Source organism: Pan troglodytes, chromosome 10 (assembly GCF_028858775.2).
Source record: "Pan troglodytes isolate AG18354 chromosome 10, NHGRI_mPanTro3-v2.0_pri, whole genome shotgun sequence".
In the NCBI taxonomy this organism is placed as follows: Eukaryota; Metazoa; Chordata; class Mammalia; order Primates; family Hominidae; genus Pan; species Pan troglodytes.
The window spans coordinates 43486236-43498859 of NC_072408.2; the positions used below are offsets into that span (position 1 = coordinate 43486236).

Below are 12624 nucleotides of genomic sequence, written 5' to 3' on the forward strand. Positions count from 1 at the left end.
TGGCAGTCATGAATGAACAGATGGTATTTAAAGTCCTGAGTCTGTATAATATCACCAAGGCAATGAGTCTAAAGAAGAGAATAGATACCCAAGGATTGAGCCAGGGACTCTGCAGTGTCTAGAGGTTGGGGATATGAGGAGGAACTGGCTTAGAAGACTGAAAAGAGTGTGGCAAGAAATCGAGAGAGTGTAGTGTCCGAAAATCAAAAGAAGAGCGTGTTTCAAGAGAAAGGGCATGGTCAGCTTTGTGAAGAAAGTGAGAACTGAGGACAGACCATTGAATTTAACATGGAGGCCACTGGTGGTCTTGACGAGAAGTATGCACTTCTTATTGTTTTTCTGCTTCATTTCCCCCTTAGACATACAGCTGATAGCTGGAAAAAGAAAATACCGCACAAATAAGCTGGATGCTTCTGGTCAAAAGCATACATCCCCTTCCAAGTGGAATTGCAAGCATCCCAAAGAATCTCAAGCGTCCAGTCAAACATGAGTTCCCCTGGGCAAAGGATGCACTAGAACAGAAAAGGTAAACACCAGCCTGGCTCAGGGTCCTAAAAGAGCTGCAATATTGCTAACAATGATAATATTCAGCTGCTGAGAACTTTTCCTTTTCTATCCAGATGTATATTGCTTTGTGTCTCTCTATCCTAACCAAAGATTCATCAATAATTCAAGGAACCTAAATGGACAGGCCCATAAATCACACCTATGGTATATTTGGGAGCTAAAAATCATGTAGTTAGCTTTCTATACAGAAACTTTCCAATGCTTTGGCCTCAAATCATGCCACAAAGTGTTGACTGCTGGAAATCCTCAAGATAAATGTTCTGCTGGGCATGGTGATGCATGCCTGTAGTCCCAGCTACCTGGGAGGCGGAGGCGGGAGGATCACTTGAGCCCAGGAGTTCAAGACCAGCCTGGGCAACTAGATCCTGTCTCTAAAAAAAAAAAAAATTTAAGATAAATCTTCCCCTACTACCATGAAGATAGAGACTGTCTTTGTAATCTCTGTACCCTCAGCAGCAAGCACACTGCTGGATACATAGCAGGCACTCTAAAACTGTAGAATGAATGAATATCTCTGAGTGTCTCAAATCACAGATGTGTCTACACTAGCCCAAATGAGCTTTACTGTAGATTCAACTCTTGTATACTAAACAGCCATATCGGATAAAACATGGCAGAAGATTTTTTGATGATTTAATTGATTTGCAGAAATACAACAAACTGTATTTTCTCCATATCACTTCTTACTTGGAGATGTGCACACACTCCCACCTCTTTAGGGGGTTATATCTTCATGGATGCATCCCATGTGAGCCTCTTGCTGGAGCTGTCGCCATCCTAACTTTCTGGTGGTTAGCCACACTCACAGTGAAAAAACCTATTGCATTTATGACCAAAGCAAATTAATGTCCCCTTAATGGCAATTGTGGTAGACTTATAGGGAAAAATAGGACTATAATGTTTATGTGTTTATGTGTTTTTAATGTTTATTGGTTTGCTGTTACAGCCCTCATCCCGATGAGACTAGGTGTGTCTGAGTTAACTCATTGTCAAGGAGGTTATAGGCATGCAGAGTTTCTGCTAACTACCCAAGCTCATAAATGCCTGCAAATGGATTTTTTCATTTTTATGGGGCCAAGCCTCAGATCACCACACACATAAAAGGGGTGCAAGGGTTCCACTGGCCTCAGAGGGACTCCCAGCTCCAGCTCACCCATTCTACACTTGCTCTTTCGCTCCCAACCAGGAAGCCATCATGTCTTGCCGCTCCTACCGAGTCAGCTCTGGTCACCGGGTGGGCAACTTCAGCTCTTGTTCAGCAATGACACCACAGAACCTGAACCGCTTCCGGGCCAACTCTGTCTCCTGTTGGAGTGGGCCCGGATTCCGGGGCCTTGGCAGCTTTGGTAGTCGGAGTGTCATCACCTTTGGATCGTACTCACCCCGGATAGCAGCTGTAGGCTCTCGGCCCATCCACTGTGGAGTCCGCTTTGGTGCTGGCTGTGGGATGGGTTTTGGTGATGGGAGAGGTGTTGGTCTGGGGCCTAGGGCTGACAGCTGTGTTGGTCTGGGCTTTGGAGCTGGCAGTGGCATTGGCTATGGCTTTGGTGGCCCTGGCTTTGGTTACAGAGTTGGAGGGGTTGGAGTCCCAGCAGCCCCATCTATCACAGCTGTGACTGTGAACAAGAGCCTGCTGACCCCCCTCAACCTGGAGATTGACCCCAATGCCCAGAGGGTGAAGAAGGATGAGAAGGAGCAAATCAAGACCCTCAACAACAAGTTTGCCTCCTTCATTGACAAGGTACCTGTGATAGCTGAATCTCTGGGTCTAGGAATATTACAGCCAAAATGCACTAGAGTGCTCTTTCCTTTAAAAAGAACTGGCCCGGTTCTGGGGACTTGACCTTGACCTCAGATCTTTCAAGTGCCTACCTCAGGCATTGTGGTATGCTTTCTGGGTTGCTCTGCTGCAGAGCAAGGCCAAGCCAGAGGACGAGCTGCATGGTGGGATAGATTCCGACAGTGTTGATATCTTCTGGAGGACAGAGGAGCATCCAGCCAAACACGAGGGCATCTCGACAAACTAAGATGTTGCATCTGGTCACTTAGAAATGTCTCTGAAACAGGCTGGAAACACTGGGACTTTAGCCAGGTGTTGGCTGGTATATGTTTAAGAGGTTTTATTCTTTGAGATCCTTTTGTTCCTTATGAAGTTTTCATAGTTTCTGAGGCTGAGTGGCCTCATCTATTCAGGCTTAGAAAAGTAGAGAATGGAGTTGAGTAATTACAAAAAGAAGAAGAATTCATACCCCCACATGGGGTATCAAAATTTGGCCAAGTTGCCTAGATTCAGGGAAATTGTAGGGAATGACCACTGGTAGTCACTGGCTTCCAGGCAGATGAGTGGGAACAGTGATGTGGATAACCCAAAAGAACTGACATCCCACACACCATGTCTATGTGGAGATGGAATGGTTATGTCTGAGAATGAAGGATAACCTCTGTAAGTTTTGGGTTCTTCCTCTCTAAAATGAGGGGCTGGGGTAAAGGGTCTGTAAGTTCTCTTCCAGCTCTACACATCTCAGCCAATGGAATATCTGCGATGTTGGATAGGACTTACAATCTGAGAATTCCTACCTCCCAGTACCATATCCCACCCCAAATGTAGTTTACTCTGCTCCTCATTCTCTGCCAGGGATGCCTGGCATCAGTTTTCAGATATAGGCAAACCTGAGCTTAAATAGAATCAACCCTTCCAACTTCCTGATGTACCAGTGTACAGCTTTCTTAGAGACTGGATAGGGGAATGGTACTGAAGTGCTATGGTTCAAAACCCCATATTGGTAACTAGGCCTAGCCGAGCACAAGAAGGGAGTCACAACCTGCCCTTCCAGCTTCTGCTGAGTTAGTGGAGGAATGAAAGTCAGCAGAGGAGAGAACCCTGTCAACATGTGGTCAAGTCATCGCTGGCCATCTCAAGAGCTTGGTCAAGGCATGAACCCTATGAAGCACTTCAAATGCCATTTCTGTGCCCTGTGGATTTAGGTGCGGTTCCTAGAGCAGCAGAATAAGCTCCTAGAGACCAAGTGGAGCTTCCTCCAAGAGCAGAAATGTGTCAGGAGCAACCTGGAGCCACTCTTCGAGAGCTACATCACCAACCTGCGGAGGCAGTTGGAGGTGCTGGTCAGCGATCAGGCCCGGCTCCAGGCTGAGAGGAACCACCTGCAGGATGTCCTAGAGGGCTTCAAGAAGAAGTGAGTGGGATCTGAGCTGCACAGACCAGTGACAGGCCAGGCCTGGCCCCAGAATTAGCTGCCAAGCTCAGATGAGAGCAGCTGGAAGGATCAGGGTTGAATGCTGGTTACCACATCAAGCCTGGGGAGGTGGGGGTGGGTAGAGATATGTGAACAGAGAAGAGGAGGCCCTCCTGAGGAAAAAGGTGCCCATGTTCAGTATCTTTTTCAGTTGGGTCCTACTTGCTCTATAGTCAAGTGCAATGATCCTACATTATTTCTGTCAGAGGAACATAGCAATAGACCAGGTTTTCAGATCCCAAACCCACATTAAGAAAGTGGAAGGGATTTGGAGAAACTGAGAGGCACTGGCTTATGAAAGGTCATAAAGATGAGACAGAGGGGATGATGTTATAGCATTCAGATAGCAATAGGGAACCATGATCCTGCACCGACTGAGAGATCTTGCAAGGTTCACTGGGGAGTTGGGAGTAACTGCCTCTCAGTTCAGAGTAAGCACTCACCCTCTTAACCTTTATCATCAGGTATGAAGAGGAAGTGGTATGTCGGGCCAATGCTGAGAATGAGTTTGTGGCTCTGAAGAAGGTAAGGGGGAACCACAGGGCAGGCCAACTTCTCCTCTGGACCGGCAAATGTTCTCAAGACTCCCCAGGAAACTGCTCAGGCAGCCCTGTGGAGTCTGGGACTACTCACACCAAGACAGTGGAGACAGTGGAACCTCAGAGATAATAAGAGATTTCCTACAAAGTTCAGGTTCAGCCTCAGATTCTTTAGGATTGGGTCACATGAGAGCAGAGGTATGAAAAGGTGACCTAAGCATCTTGGATTATCTAGATTTTCTTTGCCTCTAACTGAACATCAGGAAATGTCCAGCAGCCCCTGGGGGAATGTTGGCATTGTAATAGGGAAATGAGCAAAAGTTGCTGAGCTTCACTTCTACCCAGCGACCTTACCATCTGTGGGAAGTGGCTGCCTCTTTCCACCCATCTCCAGACACAGGTGGGAAGGTGAAACAGTGCCCAGGCGATGAGTATTTATCCTTCTCTGTTTTATACAGGATGTGGATGCAGCTTTCATGAACAAGTCTGATCTCGAGGCCAACGTGGATACCCTAACTCAGGAAATTGACTTTCTAAAAACACTTTACATGGAGGTGAGGGTTCATCTTCTCTAGGGCACCCAAAGAGATCAATGTTTGGCCTGGACTCCCTGAATGCTTAGCCTGGGCTAGCATATTTTCAAACATTTGCTATCATATATCTTTCCTCTCACTCAAATCTGTATGCTATATATGCCAATATGTCTTCAAATGGGGAAGGGAAGGTGAGCAGGCTTTTCAGCAGCCTGATGCAAGTCAAACTCCTTGGATCTATGATCCAACTCCTTATTTACCAATTTAAAGACTGGGATCTAGAAATGTCACTTCCTGTGTACTGACCAGAAGACTGAAAAATTGATTTTCCAGGAGAGGTAAGAAAAAATGTCTTTGACCTAATTAGCCATACCAGCTGTCTTTTGCTTCATAAGCAATCTGTCCAGTCTGGTATAGGCCCAGCCAGAGCTGAATTGCTAGCTGTAAGTGAAGAGGCTGAGGAAAGCCTCCTCTGGAACTCTCTTTGCAGGCCAGTCCCAAGCCCCTCGGTTCTTCTATTAAGGGCTTGGGATATAGGAATTCCTAGACCACCATGTGCTAAAATATTGTCAGGTCTCAACGGTCTGTGACCAGCCCAGCCACTTTGTAGATAATCTAAGAAAAGTTTAAGCCCTAGAGTGGCTCCCACTTTCTTCCACCATGTCTTAGGTCCCCATGGTTTTAATACTTACTGAGCAAAGTAGTGTGTTAAAGGGATGTTTCTGAGTAGATCACAAGAGCTCTAAAGTCAGCCTGAGATGGTTCTCAGACATGTCTTTTTCTTTATCATCAATTTAGATGGTCTTGCTTTTTTATGAACCAATGAGTGATGCTCTCTGCCCCTGACACCACTTCCTGGGCCCCCTGTGGCAGAGTCCCAGCTACTAAATGAGACTCTAAGCACATCTGTCTCCCCAATCCTCCAACACAGGAAATCCAGTTGCTGCAGTCGCACATCTCAGAGACGTCGGTCATTGTGAAGATGGACAACAGCCGTGACCTGAACCTTGATGGGATCATTGCTGAGGTCAAGGCCCAGTATGAGGAGGTGGCCAGGCGCAGCCGGGCTGATGCTGAGGCCTGGTACCAGACCAAGGTGGGCAGTGGAGGCTGGGGAAGGGATGTAGGCAGCTCTGGGGATGACTCATATATAACAGATCGGGCCCAGGGAGGTTTGAGGCCCCCAACTCAGTGGGGGCTGTGATCTTGACCTGACCTCCGAACCCTCAAAATACCCTCCTCTCTCCCCAGTATGAAGAGATGCAGGTGACAGCTGGCCAACACTGTGACAACCTGCACAACATACGGAACGAGATCAACGAACTGACCCGCCTGATCCAGAGGCTTAAGGCAGAGACTGAGCACGCCAAGGCTCAGGTGGGCAAAGGAAAGGAGGGAAAGCCTCAGATGAGGGAGAACCAGGGCCTCAGGCTTTGGGAACCCCCAAGTCTAATGAGGTGAGGGAGACCATCAAGACCCAGAAACCAAGGAATGGAGGGATCAGTCCAGGAAGGCTTTCTGGAGGATAAAAATATGGAAGGGAAGGAGAGCTTCCCACATAGAAGTAAAGGGCTAGAGCAGACCCAGCAGGGAAGGTGGTACAGAAAGAATAAGTTTACCCTCTAGATGCCATGGCTCTGGGGCAGCTGAAATCAGCAGTGACAAAGTCAGTGGGGATGGAAACAACAGCAATGCCCTACCCCATAGTGACATCAAACTACAGGATCTCCAGTGCCTGGGAAAGCAGCCACCATGGGGTCCATCCCTGCCTTGGCCCCAGGCTATGTTCCCACTAAGAGGGGCAGTGTTTCTAACCCAACCTGGGGATGCCCTGGCACTGCCGAAGCCTACCTGCAAACTGCCTTCCCTGCAGCGTGCCAAGTTAGAGGCTGCAGTGGCCGAGGCCGAGCAGCAGGGCGAGGCGACCCTCAGTGACGCCAAATGCAAGCTGGCAGATCTGGAGTGTGCCCTGCAGCAGGCCAAGCAGGACATGGCGCGGCAGCTGCGCGAGTACCAGGAGCTGATGAATGCCAAGCTGGGCCTGGACATCGAGATCGCCACCTACAGGCGCCTGCTGGAGGGCGAGGAGAGCCGGTGAGTACTCTCAGTCCAGCAGGAGAGTGAAGTCAGACTTAGGCATCTAGAAAGACTAAGGAAGAGAAGGCGACAGTGAAGAACTGCAGAAATACATAGTCTTTAAAGATGACAATACCTTCTCTGCAAACATTAGTTGCATTGCCCTTGTCAGGGAATCAGAAGAAGGCTCTAGACCTGTGATTCTCAAATGCAAGTCTAGATAAGCTGCACCAGAATCATTAGTAATTTTGCTAAAACTACTACTAATGATAAATTTCCTTAAATATTTTAATCTAATGGTTTTGGGATAGGGTCTAAGAACGTGTTTTTCAACGCTCCCCAGATGTGTGTATAACCAGGGGTGAGAACTACTGCTCCACAGATCTACTCAGACAAGAAAGCCCTTTTTATGGCAAATAGGTTTTCAGGAAACAATAGTGCATGTGAAATGATTTGTTTCTTTCCCTTTCCAGGCTCTGTGAAGGTGTTGGACCAGTAAACATATGTAAGAAACTTGTTTTTTCCTCTTCACACATTTCTCTCCTCTTCAAACTTCCTTTAAACTCAGGCTCACACTGGGGTCAGGAGGCGTCCGACATGGCCGGTCTGGCCACGACAGTCAGGGGAGCTGGGACCATCCAGCCCTGGATGGGGAGCATCTTCTTAGCTGAGGTCTGAGATCTCCCCAGAGCCTGCCTTCCCCAGAGCAAAACATTCATAAAGGTTTTCAAGGCCTCCAAAGTGGAGGACAGCCAGCTTTTTTGCTTTGAGCGGCCTTGTCCTTCAAGGGAACTTAGAAGGACTTAGAAGGAATGGGACTTAGAAGGAATGGGACGCCTCTGCCAGGGGAGACTCTCATCCCCTGATGGCAGGGAATGCAATAAGGCCAAATGGAAGTCTCCCCACTGCTGCAGCCGAAGCATGGGTTGTACCCAAAGCACGCAGGGCAGTGTGCCGGGCATGGCAGTCTGGGGACACTGGCAAGGCAAGACCAAGCCCACGCTCTCTAGAAATAGAATCTTCTTGAGAAGATGAGTCCTGGCCACCATCAACCTAACCCTGGAAGGATCCCTGGGGAGAAAAGCGGATACTGGCATCCCTGTTTTGCCCACTCAGAGAAAGTACATGATTTGCCAGAACTTACAAAGCGAACCAGATTTCAAACCCAGATTTCTGACTCCAAAAACACAAATGAACACTGACGTGTAGTGGAACCGAGTGCTAAACTGGGTGGGTCAGACAGTTAGAGCTACATGTACTTGGAAGACAGTGTCCCTTCCCACTCCCATGGAGGTGGTGAGTGGGCAGGGGAAGCCACAGGCAATGGCTTTCTGCAGGAGGTCAAGCTTGAGTGAACATCATGGATGGCAGGAAGGATTCTGGGTAAGATGAAAGGGCAGGAAAGAGTGTACCCCTCCATGGATGGGGCTGGTCTAGCAAGCTCTTCTGTGGATTTGAGTCCTGAGGCATGGAGTTGTGTCCAAGGGAGAGCAGAGGGCTACAGAGCACAGCCACCAGTGGATCAGGAGAGAGGCGACAAGGGACTAGTGTTGGAGGGGTTTCCTGTGTGCTGGGCTAGGGGAAATGTGGAGACCACCAAGGGGCATAATACAACTGGAAGAGAAAAGGCCCATGGCTTTATGGAAGCTGCTGTTCCAGCTGTCTGGATAATCCAGCTCATTACCTACATCTCACAACCCAACTTGACTTTAGCCATATATAAATGACAGTCAACCTATGGATGCATGCAAACATCTGGGGAATTGGATGAAGTCGTCATTTTCATCTGGATGTTTGATTTTAATGTAGTCACAGTCTTTGAGCCATCCAGAGAGGGAAAAAGTGTATACTGACTGTATAGACAATAGGGACCACTTCCCCAGATGCCACAACCCTGACCCCACTCCCTCCCCACCAGACCCGGAGGTGCAGCCCAGGGGTAGCATGGAGGTGGAGGGCCCTGGTGTCGGCAGCCTCCCTGATGCTTTCTTTCTCCACAGCCGTCAGCAGCTCCCGGGGCGGCCTGGTGTGCGGGCCTGAGCCTTTGGTTGCCGGCTCCACCCTCTCCCGCGGCGGGGTCACCTTCTCAGGTAGCAGCAGCGTCTGTGCCAACAGTGGGGTCCTGGCTTCCTGTGGCCCCAGCCTGGGTGGAGCCCGGGTCGCCCTGGCCACTGGGGACCTGCTGAGCACTGGCACAAGGAGTGGCTCCGTGCTCATCAGTGAGGCCTGTGTCCCCAGCGTCCCCTGCCCCCTGCCCACCCAGGGGGGCTTCAGCAGCTGCAGCGGCGGCCGCAGCTCCAGCGTCCGCTTCGTGTCCACCACCACCTCCTGCCGGACCAAGTACTGAGAGCCCAGCCCCAGACAGCTGCTGCCCAGAGAAGAACCAGCTCCACGGCTCCTGCTTCTGCCCCCAGGGTTCGTGGGCTCTGGGCTTGAAGGTCTCCAGCTCCCCTTTCTGCCAGGAAGCCACCCCTTAGCACTCCCCCGACTATTCTTCCTGGCCCCATGTCCTCTTGGAGGATTTTTCTGCCATGTAGATGCTCCATTAGCAGTTCCAGCTAAGCTGGCTTCTCCCTGCCTCCCAATTTCTGTCCTTTGGATCACTCCTCTCCCTGTCAGCAACAGCCTGGAGAAATGCACATTCCGTGCAATAACAACAATCCACCCAGTGCCCTCACCACCCGTGGCTTCGGGTTAATTTGGAGAATGGAGTTGACCGTCCACACTGCAGGCATCCTTAACTCCACATCCTTCACTTCCTTCTTCTTCCTTTCTCTGGTAGGAGAAGGTTCTTTCCTTCTCTCCCTGATGAAGGGGATCCCAGTCCTTGGTGGCCCCAGGCTCCCTAAACCCCGAGATGGCTTTTCTCCCAGTGGCTTCTCTCCGGCTGTTTCTCTTCCTGGGTTGTTGGTGTAACTCCAGCATGCGAGTCCACGAGGTGGGGTGCAGGCGGACAGGCGGGCTTTGCAATGATCCCCGTACTCCTGCCCCTGCTCGTGGTGTGAGGCCCAGCCCCGTCCACTGCAGGGTTGTGTCTGCAAGCTCCAAGGAGGCCTGGGGGTTGGGTGGGGTGGGCTGCCTGTGTGCACTGCTCTTTGTGTTCCTGGGTTTTCAATAAACTTGCCAAGCTCACCTCACAGGGACTCTGGCCTCTCCTTCTGGATCACACTGGGGTTGGAGGAGTTGCCTCCTAGACTCCACCAGATCACAGCCTGCCTAGGTGAGGTAGGGCAGAGACTGGTGTCCTGGGCACAGGGAAGGCACTGAGGAAAGAGGGCCCAGGCCATTCCCTGGAGGGACTGACAGTTCTGCAGGGCATAGGAGAGGTAGCAAAGGCTCCAAAAACAAGTGCCAGCCAGCCCACTGCCCACTTCCCCCCACCACTGGGAATAGCCTTGTGCTCAGAGGCACCCTCCCCTGACCAAAGTGAACCCTGCCATCTGTTGCTCCCCAGGTCTCACCCACCCTCAGTTCCCCCAGTTCATCAGTTCATTATAGGTCCTTCCTGGTCTTTCTGTTCCCACTCGTGTCTCCATCCAACTCATTCATCACGATGCTGCTAGAAAGGCCTTTCTCACATAAAAAACTGACTGTGGTTCCCCCCAGCTCATATCCTTCGGTAGCTCCCCATTGCCTCCCAGAAATAGCCCAAGCTCCTTAACATGGCATACAAGCCCTGTGTGATCTGCCCGTAGACTTCCACCCCCAGCCATCCCCTCCACACAGCCCACTGCCCACCTCTCATCTTTTGTCTATTCATCCAACAAACATTTGAGAAGTGCCTACCACATACCAGGCATGATGCTGGGAAAATGGTAATTGACAAGATTCAATTCCGGCCCTCAAAGAGCTTACAGTCCTGTCTGATAGATGGACAAGTGCACATGTCTGATAGATGGACAAGTACATAAGCACTTGACTCAATATGCTAAGTACTATATTAAAAGCAGAACTCATGCTGTACTACCCAGACAAGAGGCCCCGCCCAGACTTGGGGCAACATTAAACGCTTCCTGAAGGATATAATGTCCCAGCAGAGGTGTGAAGGATGATGAATTAGCCATACTAAGAAGGAAGAAGTGTCCCAAGCAGAGGCAACAACAGCATGTGCAAAAACCAAGACGTTGGAGAGAGCAGAAGTTTGAGGATTTGCCTGGAGTTGAAATTGGCCATGACTATAGCATAGAGTGCAAGACATAGCATCAGGTGGGGACAGGAGTCAGCCAAGGCACAGTCACGAACAGCACAGCTCCATTGGGGCACATGTCTCATAGGAGGAATGGTTTGCTGGTCAGCCTCACTCCAAGACAGTTCTTCTGAGGGAGCAGGAAGCACACCTCTCATTTTTATATGTTCTGCATTGCCAAGACCCCAGCCAGCACCCTGAGGATGTAGAGGTTGCCCTGCTCACAGCCTCAGGCCCCGCATGATGGTGGGGTCACCAGCCACTGGCCCTCCTGCTTCCAGGAGCTCATGACTTCCCACCTCATCTTCTACATGCTAAGTCACACACACCCCTTGGGGGCAATTTTAATATTTGACATTTTTAAAGTCATTGATGGGCCCATAACAAAAAGAAGTAGACAAAGGAGAGTCAATAACTTGGAGACAGATCAATAGAAATTATCCAATCTGAAGAATAAAGAGAACATAAGATTTTTTTTAAGTTTTTTTTAAGCTAGAGAAAAATAACACATTACATATAGGGGAATAATTGTTCAAATTATCATAGATTTCTCATCAGAAACCATGAAAGACAGACGATGGTGGCACATCACATTTAAAGTGCCAAGGGTGGTGGAGGGGGGAGGGACTGTAAACACAGAATTCTACAGCCAGCAAAAGTCTCCTTCAGAAGCAAAGGCAAAAAGAAAACAAAACCAACAAAGAAACAAAAAGACATTCTCAGACGAAGGAAAACTAAGAGAATTTGCCATTTGCAGACTTGCTCTAAAAGGAAACAATATCAGAGAGAAACGTAATTTCAGGAATAAAGGAAGAACAACAGAAATGGTAAATATCTGGGTAAATATAAAATTTATTTTTGTTTCTTTTATGTTCTTTAAAATATATATGACTATTGAAAATAAAAATGATAACTAGTGATGGGGTTTTAATTTACATAGATGCAATATCTATGACGACTGTCACATAAACTGGGGAAGGTAAACATAAGTGATAAAATATTACCTCTAAGTAGACTGTGAAAAAGTAGATTACATACATTGTATCTCTAGAGCAGCCACTAAAACGTAATACATAGAGATACACTCAAAAATCAATAGAGGTCAGGCGTGGTGGCTGACGCCTGCAATCTTAACACTGTAGGAGGCTGAGGCAGGAGAATCACTTGAGCACAGAAGTTCGAGACCAGCCTTGGTAATATCAGAAGACCCTTTCTCTGCAAAAATAAGAATAATTATAATAATAAATAAGTTTTTTAAGTCATAGATCAAAGGAAAATATATTAATATCTAAATAATCCAAAAAAGATAAAAAAGAAGAAATAGAGAAACATCAGAAAGGCCAAAAAGAAAAAAAATAATAAAATCACAGACCTTAAATAAAACAATATTAATAATTACATATAGCATAAATGGTCGAAACACACTGTCAGGGAGAAACAGCTTTCCTTTACCCACTTAGTTTTAGTGC

General features: G+C 48.5%; 1 protein-coding gene across 1 annotated transcript; it reads left to right on the plus strand.

Moving 5' to 3' along the window:
- The first annotated feature begins 1695 nt into the window (after positions 1 to 1695).
- KRT84 (keratin 84) lies at positions 1696 to 9580 on the plus strand. The gene is made up of 9 exons (XM_522389.5): positions 1696 to 2308; positions 3553 to 3761; positions 4286 to 4346; positions 4819 to 4914; positions 5825 to 5989; positions 6145 to 6270; positions 6767 to 6987; positions 7443 to 7474; positions 8970 to 9580. The coding sequence occupies exons 1-9, from the start codon at positions 1763 to 1765 to the stop codon at positions 9314 to 9316; spliced, it is 1803 nt and encodes a 600-aa protein (XP_522389.2). The 5' UTR covers positions 1696 to 1762; the 3' UTR covers positions 9317 to 9580.
- The last annotated feature ends 3044 nt before the right edge of the window (positions 9581 to 12624 follow it).

Coding starts and splice junctions, on each gene's coding strand:
- KRT84 (XM_522389.5), top strand. CDS start 1,763: ATGTCTTGCCGCTCCTACCGAGTCAGCTCTGGTCACCGGGTGGGCAAC. Junction 2,309..3,552: donor TTGCCTCCTTCATTGACAAG/GTACCTGTGATA, acceptor CTGTGGATTTAG/GTGCGGTTCCTAGAGCAGCA. Junction 6,271..6,766: donor CTGAGCACGCCAAGGCTCAG/GTGGGCAAAGGA, acceptor CCTTCCCTGCAG/CGTGCCAAGTTAGAGGCTGC.